At 36.6% G+C, this 24,773-nt stretch overlaps 3 protein-coding genes across 5 annotated transcripts in view; 1 reads left to right on the top strand and 2 right to left on the bottom strand.

Moving 5' to 3' along the window:
* Nucleotides 1–461: 461 nt before the first annotated feature.
* On the bottom strand, nt 462–19,961 carry AK7 (adenylate kinase 7). Its single transcript, XM_052693358.1, has 18 exons — nt 19,000–19,961; nt 18,732–18,911; nt 17,550–17,658; nt 16,081–16,175; nt 15,525–15,635; nt 13,194–13,277; nt 12,594–12,682; nt 12,015–12,105; nt 10,427–10,504; nt 9,560–9,709; nt 9,072–9,200; nt 8,456–8,594; nt 7,324–7,452; nt 6,285–6,341; nt 5,725–5,922; nt 3,657–3,877; nt 2,100–2,258; nt 462–1,107 (listed from the first exon to the last, which is right to left on the bottom strand). The coding sequence occupies exons 1-18, from the start codon at nt 19,075–19,077 to the stop codon at nt 1,069–1,071; spliced, it is 2,136 nt and encodes a 711-aa protein (XP_052549318.1). The 5' UTR covers nt 19,078–19,961; the 3' UTR covers nt 462–1,068.
* Nucleotides 19,962–20,080: 119 nt separating this feature from the next.
* GSKIP (GSK3B interacting protein) lies at nt 20,081–24,350 on the bottom strand. Of its 2 annotated transcripts, none has more exons than XM_052693373.1 (3): nt 24,227–24,350; nt 22,546–22,804; nt 20,081–21,938 (listed from the first exon to the last, which is right to left on the bottom strand). In XM_052693373.1, exons 2-3 carry the CDS (start codon nt 22,801–22,803, stop codon nt 21,777–21,779), a joined length of 420 nt encoding a protein of 139 aa, XP_052549333.1. In that variant the 5' UTR covers nt 22,804; nt 24,227–24,350; the 3' UTR covers nt 20,081–21,776. The 2 variants fall into 2 exon arrangements, with proteins under 2 accessions (XP_052549333.1, XP_052549332.1); XM_052693372.1 differs by lacking the exon at nt 24,227–24,350 and adding an exon at nt 23,538–23,658.
* Nucleotides 24,047–24,773, top strand: part of ATG2B (autophagy related 2B) — a 43,481-nt gene continuing 42,754 nt past the window's right edge. For both annotated transcript variants that reach the window (XM_052693339.1, XM_052693338.1), the window contains exon 1: nt 24,047–24,325. In XM_052693339.1, coding sequence (XP_052549299.1) covers nt 24,164–24,325 — 162 coding nt within the window. In that variant the 5' untranslated portion in view covers nt 24,047–24,163. The remainder of the gene's footprint in view (nt 24,326–24,773) is intronic.

Raw genomic sequence — 24,773 nt, 5'->3', positions numbered from 1 at the left:
AGGCTGGGGCGACCCCGCTGAAGGGGTTGACGGGAAGGAGCGAAGCTCTGACGAAAGGCTCCGTGCTGGCGCCGGCCGGCCTGGGAGCCTTTAACTGTCATGGAAACTGATGCGGCGCGGCTGCGGGCATTTCGACTCCCGCATCCGTGACCGGTGCCAGGGCCCTCGAGGCTTGAGAAGGGGCCGCCTGCGGAAGGTCCCTCCACCTCGTTTCGTTGAATAAAAGAGAGAATTCTGTTCAGGTGTGGGCTGGCTTTCGTCCCTTCTCACCTACATCAGACCTATTTTCTTTTTTAGATCCCACACGGAGCAGAGAGACTGTTTTCTAATAATAAGCTATGAAAGCCCTGTTTGCAGTAGACTACATCTATCTCAAAGACTAGCCTGAGGTGGAAGTGATCCACAAAGATCAAGTTCTGAACTTCAAACAACCAAACAAAAAAAAACTATGCTTTGCTCAAGCTGCTCAAAAATTTATTCTTAGCAAAGTACATGTACTACATCTATAGCATATATAGCAATTCCACACAGAAAGCATGTGTCATTGTATTTTTTTAAAGCAAGGGTAAAAATAAGACAGTCTCAAACTATATATTTTTCTAAAGTAACCAATTATTTCATCTTCAGGTGATAATGATTCAGGTGGTAATCTGGACTGGCAACATCTAGGAACTTAAACATACACACACAAAAAAAAGTGTAAAGAGAATACTTTCCTCAGGCTCCCTGCTTACTTCCTTTATGGATCATAGCAGAAATGCTGTTTAAATACAATATGTAACTGAAAAAATCCAGGAGAAAAAAAAAAAAACAACCAGATTCTTAAGGTTCACAGTTGGAAGATGATGCATGAAATAGACACATCTGTGTATTAATCAATGTGTAGTACTTCAGGAGAAGGACTATTAAAAACTTCAATGCCACATACTAGAACAGTGTAAAAAAGCGGACATTTTAAAAATAGTGTTTGAACAAAACTAAGCCTAAGAATTTTTACTGTAAATAACATTGGGAACATTCTCCCTTTCTATTTAGTATTAAATCCTAACAGCTGTAGAAACTGCTATTTCATTTCACATCAGGATTGTTCTTGAAGAGATATTCTGCCTGCAAACAGAAGATTTTCAAAGTCATTTTCAAGCTTCCAGTTTTAAAATGTACATAAAATAACAACAATGTACTGGAAAAAAAGTGCAGAAAGTATTAAATGTGTCTAAAATGTCATCTCTGTTGGATACCTATAAGAAGCTTCTTACAAATACACCCACCTCATTTTGTCTCATTTTTGGTAGCATTGACCCCATTTTATTTATTTATTAATTACTCCACAAAAAGTTATAGGAAGTACCTTAGGGCCTGATTTCTGAACTCAAAAGACTGTATTACGAATAATACAGTTCTTACAAAGTTATGCAGTAAGTAGGAACGATCTCTTACTCCTACAGTAAATGTTCACTCTAAGCTTTTCATTGATTTCATTGAGTTGATAGTTTCTCTTCATTAAAAACAGTGATTGCCTGTCAACAACTTTCCAGGGAATTGAGCAAGAAGAACATCCATACAGTGACACATTTACAGCATTTGAATCCCTGTGGGAATACAGCGCTGACCCAACTTTCAGCAGAAAGCTGAACTAAGTAACTTCTTGAGGTCCCTCGCCACTGGAATTGTTTTGTGGGAGTCTTACTATATTCACTCATTAATTTGTTTGTGTATTGTAAAGAGATCATTGAAGACTATTGTTCAAATAGTACTGCTGGATCTAGAGGGGTATAAGCAGAGTAGAGAGTGATGCTTCTCTTCCTACATGTCTCAGCCTTGCAGCAGAATTGGCAGGGTACCATAAAAAAAAAAAAAGCAGAAGAACCTAAGCACCATAGCAAAACGGGATTGATACAGTGATACAATGTCAAATGATCTCATACAGTTATAGGGTACATTAATTTTCGCAATAGTCACTGTTCACCTGTATTGCACATAATTAATGGTTATAATGCAAGTAGGTTGAAAATAGTTTAAGTGCTTATATTAACAGTCTTTGATCCATTAATATTTTCACTGGGGTTTTTCCTAATGTACAATAATAATAATAACCTTACCAGAAAATCAACTGGATCATCTGGTCTGATCTTACAGCATTCATTTAGCCCTTGCATAAGTGTTGGCATGACATGCCTCATTAAATAGTTTCGTAGTGGAATGGACTGGGCTTCCAATAATTCTTGTTCTTGTTTTTTAACTTCCTCAAAATGTTTATTCTACAAATAATTTACAAAGCAACAAAGAATAACATTAATATTAAGTTACTAAATAGTAGAATAGTAGTTGACTAAATAATGATGGCTACCTAAAAAAAAAAAAAAGTAGTGTTAAAAGCCACGGATAGAACTTTAAAACTCAGTTACCAGAAAAAAATATGGACTGCTAAATTTAGAGAACATGGCACACACTAAGGACAGCAAGAGAGCATGACGAAAACCTCCCTGGCAAAATTATTTTATTCCTCTCATCTTAACGCCTAAAAGAACATCTAAAGTTTTCAGGTTCTCCTATTTCAATAAGATATTCGGGAAATAGGCTAGAAAATACTGCACTAGTTTGAGCTAAAAGATCACTCAAAAACATGTTTATTTTCCTCTCTTCTCATCTTACTCATTAGTAGCCTTAGTCATATACAGATACAGCAAGCAGAAGAGACTTTGAAGACTGCTTTTGCATATCCAAGGCATAGCACAAAAGCAACCATTCATATAAAACTGATAAATTATTTGAAAAAAATAAGTTTTCCTGTTTAACTGAGTCCAGAAATGCTACAGAATAAACTCTGTGAGTCACTTTCCTCAAATTGCAGCTGAAGTACAGCCTCAAGGACAAATGAGTAATAGCACAGACTTTTTGAGCACCTGCCTATTTAAAAGGATAGAGTATAGATATTACTTTAATACCTACTTTGGCTCTACATAATGCAGTTCACTTTCTTGAAAGTTAGAATGTTTAAGATATGTTAACTACCTTTACTAATCTCTTAGGCAAGTTTATTGAGAGTACAGAACAGTATTTACTCTTAAATGAAACTGAAAACAAGCACAGAAGAAACTCTTACAAACCAACATCAGAGCAATATTAAATGCACCTATTAAAGGAGCAATTTCAGGTTATAGTTTTCCCACAAATATGTATAGGCATCCTAATGTAAGAAAATTATTTTTCTATAGCATGTCAGTTTCCTTTTAAATAGCTATAACTGGAGATTGTAAAAGAACAGCATTCTGGTGGAAAGGGAATGGAAAGGAAAAAGAACAAACCACCATGGATTTAGCTGTGATTCAGGTGTGAACAAGAAATTTCTTATAATATGCATTTCACATTATTTGCCTAAAATATCTTTTAGGCATGGCAAAGTAAAAAAAAAAAAGTATATGCAAATCCTGTGAAGCTGAAGCATCCTTCAGCCTGCCTCAGGCAGTCCTTTTCAACAGTGCCTGGAATATTGAATTGACTGATGCTAGCCAGATCTAAAGTACGATATAAGGAATTAGAGAATTTATGCCACCCTTTCCATGTATTCTTACACAACACTGCTAGAAGCCCTATTGCTTCTACTTTCTATAGCACACAAATAATAATGTCTTCCCCAAAAATATGTATTGACTTACCCACTCTTCCCAATTTGCTATCCTTTCAGCCTTTTCCTCAGCTTCTCTATGCTTCCTTTCAGCTTTTTCTTTAGCTTCTCTGGCAAGACATTCCTCAGCTGCTTTGCGTTCCAAACTCTCCTTTTCTTCATCTGTCAAGCCATAATTTCGTGGTTCCCCAATTTCCTTGATGATCTGTTTTACTATAAATCTGTTTTCAGAATCTTCATATTTGGCTACATCTTTAAAACAATACAAGAGAAAACCTTTCAAGACTATTCTCAATTATCAAGCCAGTAATAACTGCAAGACCTAAGTATATATAGTATTAATGCTGTTAGAATTTTCAATTGTTATATGTTGTTTTGTGTTGCTTATTAATGGTTGTTGTGGGTTTTTTTTTTCCCCCAAAGCAAAATGAAATTTTCTACATCTGATTTTCTTTACTAATTTAGGTTAAAATAGTGTGTCTTTCTCAGGAGAAATGTATTAGAATTATTTTTACAACTATTCTGTTTAACACTTGCAGGCTTTTTAAGTTCTGAAGTTTGCAAATGAAGTTATTCTAGTATCAGATATGTTCCTTAGGCCAGTCTTAAATATCACCATATCTACACTACAGGTACAAAACCATCAGCTTCTGAACCTGTATCTCCACGTAGGTTACATAATAGGTTGCTAGCATTAGCATTGGCAACAAACTCCAGTTTTTTCACTCTTGCTTCTCATCTCTTTCACTGATTCAGACAGAAGATACTAAATCATAGCTAATACAATTATTCTAAGCATGCACGTCTGTCATTTGAATCTGAAGTTCGTACTCTGGTGATTAATCAAGGTAGAAATCTAACATGATTCTACATAATGAAATTCCTTTTAGACTTCTTTGTTCTCAATATATTGAGAATTACATTCCTGAAGTATTCCAAACAAGTATTTTTATGCCATCAGTACATAAATTCTGCAATTTTAGCTGCAGCTGGATATAAAAATCACAGTGCAAGACAACTTTTTAATCACTTGAAATACTGCTAAGAACATTCTTGGCATTGAATTTGAGGATTTAAAGAATACAGCCTTTTCTCAGATGACCAAGCAAGACTGCAACATGAATATCACAGCAATCATAATTAAATACATATCTACTAAAGATATATTTTAAATTAAAAAATAAAAACCTTGATTCTAAGGGAGAGAAAAGATCACCAAAAGTCCTCATAAATTAAGATAAAAGGAAACTATTATAACTTGAGTATTCCTTTTTGTAGATCATCTAATATGCACATGCCATTATCTCCACTTTGCAGATGAAAATGACAATGCACAAAGGTAACTGATTTGCAGACTTCATGAAGTGAGTTACTGTAGTGAAATATGATTTCCAGAATCTTAAAGCCTACTTCCTTTGTACTAATCATATTTCAGGCTCGGGAAAAAAAAATATCTTATAATGTAATTCATAAGGCCATATGTTAAGATCTTCTAAGATTATAGTGGAAGAAACATTTGACTAATGTGATTCAGTATTTAATGAATCAACACAGTTCAACCATTTTCCACTAAGGCCAGTAAATACAGACAACTGCCTTCAGAATCTGACTTAAGTCAGTTATCTGTTTAAATCTGATGATATTAATTCAGCACTTCTTATAAACCAACTGCAGCATCAGCCACAATGGAAAAGTATTGACAGAGTTGAAGATTTCTCACAGAAGTTATCTTTGTAGTCAGTTTTTATATAAAGCTATATACTTACCTACTTCAGTGGACAGCAATATACTACTATGCCAGTCCAGAAAGATGGCAAGAGCAGAGGTCCATAAATGATGTCATATAATTAATTTGCCAATTGGACTGCAAAACTGAATGATTAAAACAAAACCTGATCTATAAAACATATTACCTATAGATTCTAATGAATCCGTATGAACATACAGATATTTTTGCAGGTATTTAATTAAATACTTGTTGTATTCTGATATGTTAATGAAAATACTATTTATATATGTAATATACTTTTTCAAATTTAAATTTTGTGACAACAGGAATTTTTATTCATACTTCAGCTAAGAATTTTATTATTTCATACCAATAAACTGAGGATGTATTTCATGTTCATCAAAATAGTTGAGAACAGTTTCATCTTCTGCATTTATCTCCCTGAAGTTATTCAAAGATTGCAGAAACCGGTCCTGAGTATAATGAGTTCCAGCAACAACGCTTTCTGGCAGATTTATTATTCTGTTTTTAAGAAATTCATCCGATGCAGTCAAAGATATCACAAATTCTGTGAAGAAGAACACATTATCCTTGACTTTTCCTCTTTCACATCTATCTTCTTTCAATAATAAATTTGAAGTCACAAATGAACACAAATAGATACATAATGTAAATATAAACCAACAGCTGATGGCATTTTCACAAGAAGGGAATAAGAAGAACACATAAAGCAAGTCAAAACTCTCATTTTCATTAATTGCTCGCTTTCAAATATTACAGCAACCATGTTTCATGAATAAGACATTTTGTTTATCTTCAACGTAACATGAACAGATTGAGTGATATTTTGGACTTCTTGTTGGTGACAGCAATATTTGAAAGCGCTTTTTTTTGTTGTTGTTTATTTGTTTGTTTTTAAGTCAAACTTACCAGGTGTGATTATTTCATCATATTTAGGAATTTTGTTTGTAATTTCTTCTTCTTCCACTAAAACAAAAATAATATGTAATTGAGATTATCATTTGAAGTAGCAATACTTTTGTATTTACAAATAACTTCTCCTATACAAATACCGTTTAAAAAATAATTCCCAACAACAATGATAATTTGAATAATCTGAACTGTACACTGCATTAGAGAGAGCTGTTAAGGAATCCATGCTTTCAGCCACCACAAATTTATCACAGGACACTAATAGCTGTTTAACTATTCAGCAAAGCATTCTTTTGCATATGCAGTTACAAAATATGTCCATACTACTTTTCTGTCCCTGGCCTCTCCTGCTGCTTTATATTTTCCTACACCAAAGAGACACAGCTTGGAACAGTGTGCAGAAATGGCTTGGAACGGTGTGGTTAAAATAGTTTATGATGCTGTCTGCTCTACTCCACCAGTTGGCTCAACTCCTTGATGAGTATCAGCTGAACAAGGTGGTTTATAACCAACCACATTAAGATGAACAAGACTAGATTTTGTTTTTCTTAAAATCCTATCCTTTAATTTATGGAGTTGATTCTTGCTTTTCATACACAGACAGTGCTGGCTAACATTTGAAACATATACTGCAGAATTCCACTTATGTTTCATCCCTTGAAGCTCATGTAATACACCCACTCTAACTCACAGAACATGAACTGGCGGAACCCCCTCACTAAGTAGCTCTTGTATATTATGAAGAAAAATCTGTCTTAAAGCTTTCTTGTGTAGAGTGGTTCAACATGGAAAGTATCGTTCTTATTTGTGTATTTATTTAGTATGTTGCCAGCCAAGGTCATTTCAGAAACATCTTGCTTAATATGTTTAACAATCCATTACAATCCTTCTTAAATTTTTAAAGCATCACATGAAAGCAACTGTGTTCTGCTCTGCAGTCAAAACAGTGTTGATACACTTAAACTAATAAGATACTGAGAAAAATAGAAGTTATGACAGTACTAGCAGCAATAAAAACAAAAGCAGAAGTACTTACAGTTAAAAAGATCTTTTGCCTGGTCATAGGTCTTTGGAAACCCATCCAAAACATACCCTTGATTTCTACAAGGCATAGATTTAAGCTTATCTTTAAAGAGTGTAATAACATACTGATCATCTAGACGACCTAAAACAAAAAGAAGGTTATTAAGTACCTAGCTTATGGAAAAAAAAAGAATATCTGAAATTATTCTACTAACAGTTCTATTCATTTAGAAGAGACAATTTTTTAGACTACAAAAAAACCCATATTTTAAATCTCTACGTGCTGTTAAAGGTTTATAGAATATAAAGCTATATATGGATAGCTTTTGTATTTAGAGAATATAAAGCTATATATGTAGCTATAAAATTACAACTATATAAATGTTGCAATCATACAAACATTGGAGCTTTAGGGATACAAAACATGAAATTAGATATTTTAGAATAATTCAGTTGGACTTTTATGTAAAAAGAAAAGAAAAAAGCATGTGACAAACCAAATGTTTTATTTTTACAACTAACAGAATTAAAGACAAAATAAAGTGAAGTAGGCTTTACAAGTTCTGTTTACAGATAAATAGACTGAGAGATAAAGTAACTCATCAATTTAAGCTACATATTGAGAAAGTATACCATAGTAAAAAAGTTTGTTGTTACCTAGTTTTTACCCTCTTGCAACCATTGCCTCCAGTTTCCTATGTTGTTTTGCTTCAGCTACTAGTAGCATTAATTTATAATAGTTAAGACTATCTTTAAAATCTGTTACATATTAAAAGGCATTATCATTTTTAACAACAAAATAGGGCGTGAAGACTAAATACTGCCAGTACTCTTCTTTCTTACTGGAATACTTTACTTCACAAATTCAACACTGACATACTTCACCTTTTACTTTGAATTATTTAAAATGTGCACTCTGTTCTGAAAAAAAAAAACAAAAAAAACCAAAAAAAAAACACCTGACAAAAAAAAAAAAAAAAGATCTGGCTAAGGATCTAAAGATACTGAATACAGAGTGATTACATATACATACGTATACGTATACACACACACACAGATATATAAATACAATTGAGTGAAAAAAAAATATAAAATATATAAAGAAGTAGAAAGATAATGCCACTTTAGTACTTACTATTTCCTACCTGCATTCTGCTCCATGCTTTCTTTAATTCCAGCTAACAACTCATGTGCTTCTTCTACATTTTCACCCTCTTCTTCATCATCTTCTCCCTCTTGTCTCACACTGTCTGAGTCCACTTCTTTAGGAGCCACAATTCTCTCCTGAAAGTGAGATGAGAAACGTGAATTGGCTCAGAAATTCTATGGCCAAATTTTCTCACATACATTGATGTAATAAAAAACCAACCCCTCCCTCTCCCCCACCGCCCCCCCCCCAAAAAAAACAAACACCACCACAACAACCAAACAACCAAAAAAACCCATGTATACTCCTGGACAATGAGATACTGAGTAATGTGCAGTCTTGTAAAAGGATTTTTGAGTCTAAGTTCAGTGCATCCCCAAGAATCAAAAGCATGTCAAAAATGTTTCTATTCTAAAGTCTGAAATGTTTTAGTAATGTATTTTTCAGGTCAGAAAAGGAGACAAGAATGTGTGTAATGCCAACAGTCATCAGTATATTGTCATTTCTCAAAACATTTTGTTGGAATATGATTACTGCCTTTGGTCATTCTTAAATACTAAATTATGGAGTTCATGTTCATTTCAAATGATGCCAAGCATCTTAAAGTCACACACCAGTTTTGCAATTGATTCGGAAATCACATCTTTAATCTTAATATGATGCAGCTTGTAGTGTTTGCAGATCTCTTCAGCAATGGTAGATTTGCCAACCCCTGGAGGACCATGAATGTAAATTTTGAGAGGCTGAGAAAAAAAATGATGAAGATGTAACATCATTCAAACAATACAGATTTTTTCTTTATATAAAATGAACAATTTTTCCCTATTGCTAATAGGAAATAACTAATCATTTAAACTAAAAATATGTTTTAGATTAATTCATAGTATAAGCATCATCGATATCATCCACTGCCTTTGAGTAACAGTTAATTTAGCAGTACAATGTCAATTCAATTTTCAATTATCTTCACTTATTTTATGTCACTATCAGTCTTTTATGTATTCTTACTAAAAGAAATGAAAGCTTATATTTGTATAACCATTTCTGTTTGAAAAAAAAAAAGAAAATGAGCACTTGAGAATAGCATATACCAAACCATTACCAGAAGTCCTCGACTTTGCTTGTACTCTTCAACAATCTGTTCAATGTTCTCCACCAGCCCTGTTTGAGCAACCCACTTTATGTTGAAAGCCTCTTTCAAAAACACAGCTTCCATCCGCAGGTTCACAAGCAACATATCCACATGAGTTTGCTGAAGGAGCAAAACAACGTTTATTTAACGTATGTAAGCTCTGCGTCTTAAAAGAATATTGTTGGCTTCAAGTAGAAACTAGAATGGAGGGCAGAGAACAGAAAGAATTTAAGCACAGGGAAAGCAGGTTTGCGTGCAAACATTTTAAGTTTTTTTTTTTTTTAATATATATTTTCCACATATATTTAAGTAATGTCAAAACACACACCACTGAGCAATTTTTCAATACTACTCAGAGGTCTCATACTGTCCACAGGAAAAAAAACATTATTTCAGAAATTCATTAAGGGCAATCTTAAAAATAGCAGGATTCTAATGTATTTATTTCACATATGAACAGTTTATTCCAGATAAGCAGATGAAGACATCTTAATTTACATATACTGTGTTTATCATGCCCATAGTACTTCATTTTATTTACAAATTATTATTTTCCTCTAGGTTTCATCAGCATGCTCTAGTATGCTTAGTACACCACCAACATCATTGCTTCACTGCTTTTCTAGATCAAGCTATAATTCCTTAAAAAACATGTTTGTTTGCTTATTTTCTATGCTTATTTCTAGCCATATTTTAGAGTTATATTTTTTGACTGAAATTATATATATATATATATGTGTGTGTGTGTGTGTGTATTTCATGATATGATACACCTAAATTTAAATTCTTCCATTATGTAGAAAAAGGAAAAAAAACAAAACAAAACAAAAAACTAACCGTTAACTCTTTACTTAAGAATGCATTTTCGTGTGGAATCTTCTCAATTTTCCCTGGTCCAACATGTTTACTGATACACTGTTAAGAAAATAAAATAGTAATACATATATTCAGTCAGATTATTAGGGAAAAAAAAAATTCTAGAAATAAAAAGTATCATTTTTATTTTATGTCACACTATATCTGAAAAATCAGTATACTGATATGATTTACTGATCAAAGAACATTATACTAACTTTAACTTTTGTGTTAGTATTACACAGATCTTTTTCACTATATATCGCCTCCTCTTCAGTGCTTGCAACAAACCCCAAAACAGATAAGTGTTCCAAAGCTCTTAAATCTATGTAATTTCTTATTGCTTAAGATCAATTATGAGACCTATTTTATCTCTCAGCATTTTCACTTCAGATTCCTTACATGTTTAATTCTGTTAACAGTCATGAAATGTTTTCAGATCAATGGAACACCATCAGCTCTCCATGCTACTATCTCCAGTTCATCATTAAATAGATGTTAATTACTAAAAAACAGACGTAAAAACAGATTTCAAATAAACACTAGATTCCATAAAATCATGAAAACTGCTATCAAATTTACACGTATTCTAGTATTCTGTCTCAAAGAGTTTCAATTAACGGATACCTAAATGAAAGTAAGAATAGGAAAAATATGTGATATCCTTTCCAAGTATCTCTTCAACTATTTTCAGTTCAGAGACTTCCTGAATTAGAAATACCTATCATACATTTAAGTAACTCTCACCTACGTACCTTTCCGGTCTTCCTCTGAGCTGATACAGTTCCCTGACAAAATAGCTCTTTGCAACACTCTCTACAATACTAGCAACATCTTACCATCGCAAAAACTGTCAATTTACAACTGCCCTCAGTTTACTATTCTGTAAACAAACACATAGTCACGAAAGGACCCTCCTAACTTTCATTGGGGAATCTATATCAATTCATTCTACAGTATTCCCTATACCTACTTCAGTTTAATAAAGAACCCCTAGCAAGTCATACACAGATGTCTTCAAGCATTAAGATGCTTCACAGCTTGAACTGGTGATTGAGCACATGGTGAAAGGGCATGTCTTTGCCTAGGGAGCACAGGCAAATTGTTTGCACCTGTGTTCCTTCATGTGCCCAGAAGGGTGGACCCAAAGTGGAGCCACGCTGGGCTCATTTAAGAATCAGCCACTGCTGGAAGAGCTAAATCTTTAGGATTTAGGCTGCTTCCTCAGGAATGCTGCAGGGTGAGAGAGTCCCTTTACCAGTTGAGTGAGTTCAGCTCTTCTTTCTGCGTGTGATTATTGGCCTACCTACAAATACTGTGCCTAGTGTCACTAAGAATCTGTCTAAAGAAATTTTGCTTTTTTTGTGAGCAGAACAGCTGTTAAAGTTAATTCTGTAGCATCTGCCCCAAGCAATACATTTTGTTTAAAGAACAGAACCCTTAGAGGACTCCAAAATTATTTTATTTTTTATTACACAAGATAATTTGGGGAAGCCTAGAGACTTTTACTTATATAAAAATGTCTAGTTTTAATAATACTGTAGGTACCTGAAAAACAAAAATTCCTTACCTTTATTAATTCTTGAAAAGTGTGCACAGACTCATCTACTGCAAGTATGTAGTGAAACCTTGGCCTGTGGTCTGCTATGTTTTGTAACACCCTAGAATGTAGGAGGTACAGTTAAGGCTAGTAGTTTGAGAAGCATATTGGCCTTTCCTTGTGAGATGTGTTTCAGAAGCAGTCCTAATACAAAGTTGTTTTCATGTATATTTTCCTCAATAAAGAAGCACAGATAAGAATTTTTTTGTAAGGAAGATCTAAGGATAAAAAGCAACACCTTTACAAAATAGTAACTTAAGCTGTAGAGTCCATGATCCATTTTCAGTTCTGTACCCATTAACTGATACTGTGCTTTATGTACAGTGCAGCAAGAAATCTCTTAACTGCATAGCATCCGTGCAACACATATGTAAAGTTTCAAGAAGGCACATCTAGGATTGAAGAAACTGAACTCTCTGTGTACTCGAAAAGAAGAGACAAATAGCTTTCTTAAGCCCAATTTAAAAGTCTTGGTGCTCTTCTAATAGGTTTGGAATTGTTACCTAGTTTGTTATCAATGACTGTGCAAGTGAAACATTATTTACTTACCCTGCTAAATCACGAACATGAATAGTTGGAATATAATTGTTTCCATTTCCAAAAACAGGTATTGCATTAGTCTCGCTAAGCCAACCTATCTGAAAATAAAAGTGGATAATGAAGTTAGAAGGAAAAGGTATTTGTGTACTGGCACATTTACGTATTCAAGATTTTAAAATTCAATTTATGGAATGATTACTGGACCACAGTAAACAACTCTGAGTATAGTAGCAGCCTACAAAAAAAACCAAACTTTTTTAAAGAAAACTCTTTGGTTCTGCCACATGTTATTTTTAATACTTTGTAATAAAAATAAGAACAATGAAAAGACTTTTTTTCTCATTGCATCGATGAGATGGATACGTTCTGATTGCAGAGTGCAAATGGAGATACTGTTAAAAAGTTATGGAGAAGCTAAAAAACATACACAGCCAAAAGAGTGGAAATCACTTTAATTATAGCTAAAACTGTTATCAAAGGGATCAAGTAATAAATTCCATTCACAGGAACATTAAGCCTATGATATCAAAACTATTATACATGTATTTAATTCCAATGCAAATTGCCCTTAAATATTAGACAAACCTTCAAACATACTTGGATATCTACCTTAAAAAAATAGTGTAAGACTCCTTCCTCAGCTCCATACTGAATTCCTGAAGCAACAACATAAGTTGAAAATGCTTGTTTGTTCTGTGAAGTAAAATTAACAAGAGTTTTATAATAAGATGGTATTGCTAATGGAATACTAGCTCTTGAAAACTTGAGAACTTGTATATCAAATGTAGAAAGTATTTAAATCATCTCTCTTTAAAATTTGGAGCTAGATCAATCATTGCATAGCTGCTAGTTTTGTCAGTCTTACTGGTAATATTTCCTTAAAAAACAAACAGACAAAAAAGCTCAGAATTGGTGTATCTGCATTTGAGCTGAAATTATAAAAGATTCTTAAAAGTTAAGAAATTGGAAGTTAGGTACATCAGTGAAGTGATCAGAGTAAAATACACTTCCATTTTCTTTTTCCAAGAAATATAACTAAAATTTGTGGAAGTTCTTTCCTAATTGTATTGTTTGTATTTGATTGCCTACAGAACTGGAAAATGGGAGTCCAATACTTCTGTAATTGTTTTGCTTTAATTGTGATATAAAATCTTAAACAAAATCAGTAGACTATAAAGTGTTTTCCTACCCATACAACATGGTCAGCCCTTGTATCTTTTTGCTGACCATAAATACCAACCTGGTCATAAATTTGCCTGTTCTGGTTGACTGTTTATGTAAAATGATACTGCTTTGATCACTAGTGAGAATGGTTACATACACAGAAGAAACAACATTTAAATCACCCTAAGGAGAGAAATTTCTAGCAAGTCTTTTAATGGAGGACCACTTAGACATTTTTAAGTTGAAACAAGATTGTCAAATAATTCTGGTTTTCTACAGATCTCAAACTTGCACTTACCAACAGAGAATAAACATCTAGATTTTTGCATGAGAAAAAAAAATATTTTGCTACAGTCTTCATATTATTTCAGAAATATAAAACAATGAAGTCTGTTAGCCAGTATTGGATTGTATAATTAAAGCATCATCTACAGAGATGCCAGGTATATATCACTATACTGTATCTGTGTAATGCATTTGTATATTTCTGCTACAAAATAAATCTTTGTAATAAAAACTATTTCAACTCAATTGAACACAGCAACTTGTTATTAATCACATGTAATATTACAATCAGAAGTTATTATAGATAACACAAGTTCTCCTCCACTAACTTTTCTTGAGTAGATAGAAACTATTTATAACCTAAGAACAGCTGCTCCCAGGTTTGTTCTGGACAGACTGCACATGTGCTCCAGGAGAAGGTACACTAATTTCTGTTTCCCAGCAGGAAAAACCTGACCCTTGTGAAAGCATAGGAAAGGCCATTTCTCATCTACCCAAAAAGCAGGGAGGCAGTAGGCCATTTTATCACTGACCTTGCAGTAGGTTCTGCACTACTTATGGAACACAAACCACAGTTCATCACCCAGAGAAATACAAAGCAGTAAAACAGATCCAATTCCTTACAAAAACAAACAAACAAAAACTATATAGTGGCACGAGTCACACATCTGAATTTACTACTTGAGATCAGTTGGATATATGTCATGAATAAAATGAAGCGATGATTTGGTAAGCTCCAGTTACACACAACATATTCAGTCACTGTTAAAAATGTTCAAGTTACCATGTAATTTTCATTGAAGCCACTAGATGTCACATTTCAGCTATTATAATCAGCCCTGGGCTTGGCTGTTCTGTTTGATGGTTAGTTTCATTCTAATAAGAAGTTCCAAGTGAGAATGGCTTTAAATTGATGGGTTCAGGATCTGGGCTGCCATTGAGAACAGAGCTGGGAGATGAGCTATCTGTGGTAGCAGATGTTTTTTTGGGATTCTGAACTCATCAGTACCTCTGAATCAGCAGCTTCTCTCAGAAAAGCTGCATGCCGTATCTTTTTGCTACAAAGAAAGAGGTAAAAATCTTTCTTACGCTTGAGATTTCCCCACACAAGCTCCAGTTTTAATCCTCTCTTGTACAACCAACATAATAGCGTTGTTCTTTTTTTAAATTGAGATAAGCATGATTTACTCAGTAGATATTGAAAAATAACATTGGGATCTGTATTATGAATTCTGTAATTTAAATATAACTATTATGTATTAATTCTAAAACACGGCCTTTTCTATGCTTAGCTTTTTATTACTAAGGGATGATATTCACATTTATCAATGCACTACAAATTTAATCAAATACTTGATAACTTTCATTATTAAGATAACACAGTAGGATGACTTCAGTGTGTTTTTGTTTTTCAGTTTTTGTAAAGAGGCTTATTTAAAAACAAACAAACAAACAAACAAACAAACAAAAACAGAAAAAGTCTTAACATACATTTTTTCCAAGTTTGAGAACAAGTTTTTCAGCATTTATGTGATCCATAAAGTTAGGATGAGGTTTTCTTCTACGATAATCTTCCTCAGTAAAAGGAATCTCGGAATCCTCCTAGGAAGAAAAAAAATGCAACTGTTATACAAGTCATACAACTGAATATTTTTTAAAAGCCTATATGTTTTAAAAGAAGTTGTTAAAATATTTTTTTAAATCTCTTTTTCTTTCATTTGAAATGCTTAGAACTTCTAAAGCTGATACTTGAGAGAGTATGTCCAAGCAGTCCTAATGTCTGCCCATCATAGTATCTCATTGCCTATGCTTTTCTGTTTGGTGGAATAGATTTAACAGGTCGAGCTCCCACTTACCAATGGGTATTGAAGTGAAAGGTCCACAAAGAAAAAATATACTTCATAATAGCAGATGAAGTTAGTGTTTTTGAAGTACACACTGCAGTACTTTAAATGAAATTAACAAATAAATCAAATGGAAATATTTATTCATTTATTTTCCATTAAATGGAAATGGTAAGAGAAGAGTGTTCTCTCATATTACTTACTGGGTCAGGGGGGTTGCTTTTTGCCCAACTCATTACTGTTGAAATGAGGATGAATGTTTTTGGTGCTGCAAAATGCTCTATTTCCATATGTAGGGCTGTTAAATGAAAGTAAAGGATTAAATCTATTTAGACTAAATTACACAAATGTTATATTTTCTTTTGGCCCTGTATATATACATTTATGCTATAGTGCTATGTGTTCAGTGTTTTGAAGTAAATACCCTTTATTTTGCTTGGTGTAAAATAGAAATGAACCAATGATAAAAAGAAAGCAAATAAAAAATAATGTGTAACCGTGTGGTCAGTAATTAACATAATCTATACAGAGCTATGTATCACAGAAAAAGAAACAAAGAAACAATGTATACTAGAAAATGCTTCATCTTTATTGACAGCTGAGATACTGAAAGAAGTGTGCTTGTTGTAACTGAAACAGCTTGTCTACAAAATTCAAGGAAGTTTCTTTAATTCAGAGCAAAACTATTAAACAGCAAGCAGGAAAGAAGAGCTTAGTTTAACTAAACTTAAGAGGAAGAGCAATATTGCACTGTCACCATAAAATGATTCCAGACACCATTAGAATTTGGTTATGACCATTAGGAGAAAGGTGTAGAAAAACTGTTAATGATATTTTTAATAACAGATTTAAGTAAAAATCTGTTAAGATCATAGAATCATATAATGGCTTAGGTTGACAGGGACCCCAAGGATCATCCAGTTCCAAACCCCTGCCATGGACCTCCAGATCTGGTACTAGGCCAGGTTGCCCGGGGCCGCATCCAACCTGATCTTGAACACCTCCAGGGACAGAGCATCTACAGCCTCTCTGGGCAGCCTGTTCCATTACCTCACCACTATCTCTGTGAAAAACTTCCCTCTGACATCCAATCTAACTCTTCACGCATTGACTTTAAAACCATTCCCCCTTGTCCTATCCCTATCTATCCAAGTAAAAAGCTGATTCCCCTCCTATTTTATAATCTTTTAAATACTGGAAGTCTGCAACGAGGTGTCCTTGTAGCCTTCTTTTCCCCAGGCTGAACAAGCCCAGCTCCCTCAGCCTATCTTTATAGGTGAGGTGCTCCAGACCTCTGATCATCTTCGCGGCCCTTCTCTGGACCCTCTCCAACAATTGAGATAATTAGATAAAACATAGAAACATTGAAGGTGGGTAAAAATTTTCTCCTGTGAGCAAATACAAATGGATAAGATGACAGTAAATTTTTTTTTTTTAAATAGCTGTCCACACAGCTATGTTGCTTCAAGTTGGACCATCCTATGACCAAGGAGCGATGGGCCATGGAATGCACATGAATTAACTGAACAATTCATGCATCATTTCCCCAGCAAGGAATCCAGTTTTATATTATAGTGAACTATAAATTACAGGTTAATTTGTTAGACATCTACAGTAAACTTTAGTGGCTGTATAGAAAACAGTTTTCTGTTCAGTTGATAGCTGTACTAACCAGAAGCAGCCCATGTTGCTTCCTCGATTTGGTTTGCATCCTCAGTGATATTATATAAAATAATGTCACATTCAAGCAAATAGCTTAAGAGCTCTTTCTGAGAGGAGACCTGAGGGAAAAGAATAGTTAAAAACTGTTTATTTAAAAAAAAAAAAAAAAAAAAAAAAAAAAAAAAAAAAAAAAGAAGGAAAAAACCTAATATACAAAATTCTTTTTCAAATTTAGAAATGGTAGAATGCAGTTTTCTTGCTGTACTCATGTCAAACTATTTGTCAGTGAAAAGTAAAGCAACTGAATGCAAATTAATTGCTGAAACTTCTGATTTACAATTCACATTTACATAGTTCAAAAGGACATGCAATTTTAGGATTTGTATTTTCAGTATACTTGTTAATATCACAAATATATCTATGGCTTCTATAGCCATTTTGAACAAGAATCGGGTGGCAAAATGGAAACACAGAAAAATCAGTTTCCTTACAAAACAACATCCCATCTTTTTGCTAACACAGATTGTGTGCATCACTCAAACAAGTCCAACAAACATTCTGTATGACAGCAGCGCTTGAGATTACATAGTTACCCATATTTACTTTTTATTAAAATAAAGACTCATCTGTCTTTATTAATAGAATTTCAGATCAAAAGGCTCATATTTTTGAAGAGATTCTGGATAATCAACTTGATGGTTACAAACAATTTTGGTTTCAGAAAATAATAATAAAGCCTCCTTCAGTTAACTGAACTTTGGATGTACATGCAAAAAGTATGTATTTGGAACAGTTAGCTGCTAGTGACAGCTGTTATGCCAGTGAAGTGTTAAGGAGGGAAGATGCTTTGTTCACGGTACTACTATGTTTAGAAGGTGATATAGAAGGTATGGGAGAGACAACATTGTGTTTTGAGGGAAAAAGAAAACAGATCTGCGGGTGATCAGGGTAGACAACATGTCCAGAACTGTTATTTTATTTAAAAAATAATCTTTTTTTAAGACTGGCTCCCTTTGTTTTAACATTTGTTATATCTGAACAAACAGGGAGGAGATGACAGGGTGCAGAGGAATAAACATGTGTAAAACTTCCTGCAACAATGGGAGAACACTTCATTAATGAGGATCATTTACGTGCCTTGCAATATTTATAATGCTGTCTAACAATGACCTGAAATAAGGTTACGACTTACTGCATATGTTTCCTCTGCAAAGCGTGGTTTAATACTCTCTGGCTTAGAGAGAGTCCCCACTATTTGGTAGAGTCCCTCCTTTGGCTTCCTGGAAACTTCAGCCTCCGAGCGATTCTCACTTTCCTCCTCCTCTCCTTCCACGCTTTCTAGCGACGCTCCGACAACACAACTGGATAAATACTGAAACATACAAGACGCACATTTGTCTCCCCCCCCCTCCCCCCCCCGGGTCCCCGCTGCACTGCCCGCCGCGGGCCCCTTCCCCAACCTCGCCGATGCTGCGGCCGCAGTAGGAATCGAGGTGGTTGAGGAAGATCCGCCGGCTCCGCGCAGCGCCCGCCGCCATGGCCGCAACTGCGGCGGCGGCGACGCGACCCGTTGCTAAGGGCGGGAAGCGCTGGGCGGAGGCTTGCGCGGCCTTGCCATCACCTCCCGCTCGAGGGCCTTCTGCAGGGGGACGTTATTCCCAACTTCCTGACAGCGGTCAGGGCAAGATTTAGTACTGCTGAGAGAAAAAAAAAAAACAAATGTTGTAAGGCTCTGTTTTATGACATCTGTTCCAGCAGCAAGGAGGCTTTGAGGTGGTCTGTCACTGGTAACTCGTACTAAGCAATACCATGCTTTGATCACAGAACCACAAAATTGCAGCGGTTAGAAGCGATCTCCAGAGATTGAGTCCAGCCACATCCCCCGTGGTGATGATTCTTGTAGTAATACATCATGTTAAAACTTCCAGAAAAGTGCAGTTCACAGATTTACAGCTGCATTAAGCCAAGAGCTCATTTGGCTTCAGAAAATATGAACAAATTGTTTTAAGGAGAGCAACTGAAATTATCTACTGTCCGTGCTTCAAAGCAGCTCTGTGTAGGTGCAAATTCCGAATATAAAGAATGGAGAGCACTTCCTCCTTAAGCCCACAGCCAAACACGGTGGAATGATGTCGCTCTCTAATTTTTAATACCCCGTTACCTTCTAAGAAAAAGCAGAGAATTCTTCCAGAACATCTACAAACTGTATGCTATGCAAGTAGTTCTCAGCTTAGCTTTATAATAAGCACTTGTAATGACAAAGCATTTTTAAGTTGTCTAAGGAAAAAAAACCTGGCAGCGCAACATTAATTCTGGCATTTTTTCTACTTGTCATTCTCATGCTTCCTTTCCAAGAACCTCTTTACAGTTGTCTGCTCTGTCCTTCCAGGACAGTTTCATTGGAGATAAATTTACAGTCAAAGGTACTTTTGAAATACTTGTTAATAATCTGGTAGTTAAGATGTGTCTATGGAAATAATCATTTTGGTTGTTCACTCCCCTCTCTTCCCTTCCCACAAAAATCACTAACACACTGGTGCATTTATTTAATGCTTTAGTCATTTAAATTGAACAAGGAAATTAACTGCAAGGGAAAATATTCAAATATAAATTTGGTAAAGTACATTCTCCTCACAGAGGACTAACCACATGCCACAGACCTGTGTGCAAAACAGAGCCTATGAACAAATTTTACAGCAGAGGTTCTTACCTAGGATCAAAAGATTATCATCAGGAATATCAACCTAACAAGATAATTAAACAAACATCAAATTAAGCTGTAGAAAATTGAAAAAATGTCTGTGGTTATCTCACCAGTCACAGTTATAACATCATTACCCCAAAACTATTCTAAAAAATCCAATGTTTGCCTTCTCCAATTAACACTGCTACTCCTTAACAGGTGTAAGTCAATACAGCTCTACTGAAGTCAATAGAATTTGTGAGTTCACAAGGACTGACATGTTCTTAAACTCCAATAAAGATACAGATATACTTAGCACAACAGCATGACAGAATAAATCAAGATGCACAAATGTTGAATAATACAAGAATACAAGAAGTATCATGGTCATAGAATGCTAGTTCAGAAGTCCTAGTATTTCTAAGTAACAGTATTTTTTTTTAAAAAAAAAAGTCTATCACTCAATACATACTTGAAAAGTTAAAGCAATATGTTATAAAGAGATTTGTACCAGTTTTTAAGTAGAAAACACAAGTTATGTCTTCCAGCTTGTGTTAGTCCTAATAAATTTCATACCTTTGGTTTCAAACCAATACAATGCAATCAGTATTACAATGCATACTTGTATTCATTAGGAGAGGATACTGTAAAATCGAGGAAGAAAAAACAGGACTACCAAATTACTGTGTTGTAGAAAGTAAAGGCTGAAGCAAAAATAGTCTGGGTATATATATCCTGCACATTATGTAAACACACATTCAGAACAGTAAACAAGATAAAATGTCTTCCAAATCTCCCAAAAAGTTACAGTATAGCATACATACATCATCCTTAAGGAATGTAGCCTGTTACATCCTAACCTACTTCTGTGCTTAGCTCATTTGCAATTCAGACAATACATTCATATAGTAACGTAGATCATTCACTCTTTGGAGTTTGTTGCTCGTTGTAGACGAGGATGGATCAAGTACCTTTTAGCTCAGATACTGTCATTATATAAGCAACGCTCAACTGCTCAAGAGCTTTCTTGTTATCAAAACTCAGAACTTTCAGATTTATGCATAGCAAATTGGTGTGAAAGTCTATTTCACATTTTGAAACTGAAGTTAACTGCTTGTTTTATTTCATTAATTTCAATTAACAGACAGTAATTAGGTGGTTAACTTCCATGTTAAAATCAGATATGGCAATAACCTGTAAGCACAAAAAATGATTATTAATTGCCTATATAACATTTATTCTCTACATTTTTTCAAAAGCTTTTGATAGTAACACTTTGAACAGAGATCAAATATTTTTGAACATTTTTGGAAAAAGTTATAAGCTCACCTACAACAAAAAGAAAACACTGATTAGTTTTACAGTCTATCCAAGTGGATAGCACTGTGATATGCATAAATCTTCTGCAGCAACATTTTATAGAACAGTTCTAGTATGTATTAGATATCAACACAAGAAATGAATCTTTAGACGTTTGCAGCTGCATTTGTAACAAAGATCTCAGAGCCTTGTACAAATAATTCCTTCTAGTCTTAAATCTTCCTTCAGAGCACATCATGATTGACTATCTCTCTTCAAAGCTTCCAGTCTTTGTAGTAATGCATTTCCAAACACCTCCCGATACGCAGGGCTGAGTGTGTCCAATAAGGAGTAGACAGTTTCATGGTATGGGTTTTGCAAACTGTCATCAGTCTGATCAAAATCATAAGCTACTACCTGCAACAAAGAAATCACTGGTTATTTTTTTGTGATTAGAATCACGTTGCAATGAGAAACAGGTATCACAAAGTTTAGCTTTGCCAGTTGTACAGTAGTATAAAAAAAAAACAACAACATTGATTTAAATTTCTGTCTATGCTTTCTACTGGGGGTCTTACTGGTAACACAGTATTTAGACTGTTTCAAATGCTTTTTTCTCAAGCTTCTAATAGCAGTAATATCCATCGCTATCACCTTCTTACTTCTACACATTTGCAGAAACAATATGAATGGTCCAGAATGGATTTGTACATACACTATGTTACTCATTTTTCTAAGCACCTGTGAAGACTGATGTGCTCATAATAAACTTGTCCATTAACTGCTTCAGCCCTCATTATTTTGCAAGTGTCTCAAATAAATGCCTATTTTCCAACCAACTTCCCTTCTTCCTTTGTTTGCATTAACAGAAGTGCCACTTTGTAGGGGAACACATAGAACTGACTTTCATAAAAGTACAAGAGGATATGTATGCAGTTTTGGTATCAGTGAAGTTGCTTTCTAGGTACCTTCTGAACAGGAACATCATTTAAAATGGAGACAGTTTATAAACAAGGTAGTTTACCCTTAGTCCCGAGTCAGTGAGCTCCACACAGTATCTGCCCCTTTCCCTGGTTTCCACGTTTATATATGCCACATCCTCTGCACACGGAAGGGTTTTTGAAACAAACATGTTGCTGACAGCAAACAGAACATCATTCACTACAGCTTCAGCTTCTAGTCTCATGTCTTTCACATCTGCTTCTTCGAAGTCTCTATAATCAGAATCCTCTTCAGACTCTGCGTTATTGGTCAACTCCATAGGAGTGCAGTCAGTTTCCATTCTGCATGTGGAAGCATTTTTTTTAGATTCATCATCCCACTACAGTCAATATTGAACATTTACACAAAGCTTGAGCTACAACTTAAGTAAATGTATTTACTATTGGAAAATAAAATAAAATAAAATAAAATATGAAAGCGAATGAATCCTGCAGCAATCCAGAAAAGTCAAAACAAAGCTCCTGAAAACTTCAGGTTATGTCAGCACACGGAAGCATTACTGAAGGAGTTGCTGCCTCCTACACAAGCAGCTCACGCTGTGTCATATAAGTCTCCAATATGATTCAGCAGTAACTAATTCAGCACTTCGCTGATCCCGAATGCACCGGGAAAACCAAATTAGGTACGAAAAAGACACAACCAATGGCTGTTGAAAATAATAACCTACTATCCGTGAATTTAAGAAAGACTTACGAGGGCCTGCGAACTAAAGGGGTTATCAGTAATTACGAGGGCAGAACAAGAACAGCAGTTTTCTGTTCAGCCTCGCTAAAGAACGACTCGCTCACTCGGTTTATCACACACAACTATCAGCACAGCCCAGAAACGTCAGACGAGGGCAGGCTTCGCGGCCAACTCCCAGCAGCGGGAGAGCCGGTCGTAGAGCTGCCGAGCTTTCGCTCCTCGGAGAACTGCTGCGATTTAACCGCGCTCACAACGCGTACAGATCCCGGCAGAACAGTGCGGCGGGACCGGAAGCCTTCCTCCCACCTCACCCCGAGGCAGCCCACCTACCAGCCCCGGCGCCCAGCCCCACACCGCTGCGGCGCTAGCCGCCCTGCCGTCCCGCCGAAGCGCGGCCGCCCGCTCGCCACTTCCTCTCAGCTGCCGCCGCCGCCGCCGCCGCCCCCCGGCGCGCCTCCCACGACCGCTTCCGCCCCCGCCTCCTCCGCTCTGAGACGCCACTTCCGCCCTGCGTCACGGTGCCGGTGACGGCGCTCGGCGGGGTGGGGGAGGTTCGCGGAGGAAGGCGGCGAGCGGTTCGCGTCGTTCCGACCCGGCCGTGCCAGCGGCGGGAGCTGGCGCGGCGAACGGCCCCAGCCGCTTCCCGGTCCCTTCCCGCCGCCATAGCCCTCGTGCCGTGCGGCGCCGCCGTCCCCTCCGCGCTCGCGGGGCGCCGGGAAGATGGCGGCGGCGGCGGCAGTGGCCGAGTGAGGATGGAGCTACCTGCGGGCGCCTGAGGGCAGGCGGTGCCGCCCCGCCAGCCTTGCGAGGGGCGCTGGGAGAGCCCGGCTGCGGGTAACCCGCGCTGAGGGGCGGGCCCTGGCCCGGCCGCTTCCGCGCACCCCATCTCCGAGCGGCCGCCCCTGGCCCCAGCCCCGTCCCGATCCCGGCCCTGCGGCTCCCAGCGCTCAGCCACCATGCCGTGGCCGTTTTCAGAGTCCATCAAGAAGAGGGCCTGCAGGTATCTGCTGCAGAGGTACCTGGGCCACTTCCTGCAGGAGAAGCTTAGCCTGGAACAGCTCAGCCTGGATCTCTACCAGGGCACCGGCTCTCTGACGCAGGTCCCTCTGGACAAGTGGGTAAGAGACGCCTCTGTGCCCGAGGAACCCGCCGACCGCTGCCCTCGTCTGCACCCGCCCGGTGCTCTGTCCTCGTGACCCGGTTTTGTTATTGATGACAGGAAAGGGGGAAAAGTGTTGGCAGTGTAACTAAAGGAAGGCGAGAGTTGGTGGCAGGGAGGAGGAGGAGCTAATATTACCCAGGCTACCAGCAATCACTCCTGTGACTGCCGAGGATCTGGTGTACTGGCTACTAGCAGAGATGACATAAACACAGCGATCCCTGCTCTGACTGCCGTTTGTCTTCAGCTTGGAGGCAGCTTAGCTCTTACTTACTTACCGACGGTGTTGTGCTGAGCTCGGGGCTGTTTTTTGACCTCTGCATAGCCTGGTCTTGAAATGCTGGAGGTCTGTGTTGACAGGAAATGTATAGCTGCTTTGAGCTGCGCGTGCTCAGCAGGTGGGCTGC

Source organism: Tympanuchus pallidicinctus, unplaced genomic scaffold (genome assembly GCF_026119805.1).
Source record: "Tympanuchus pallidicinctus isolate F22 unplaced genomic scaffold, pur_lepc_1.0 scaffold3, whole genome shotgun sequence".
Classification (NCBI taxonomy): Eukaryota; Metazoa; Chordata; class Aves; order Galliformes; family Phasianidae; genus Tympanuchus; species Tympanuchus pallidicinctus.
This window is presented reverse-complemented; position numbering and strand designations above follow the sequence as displayed.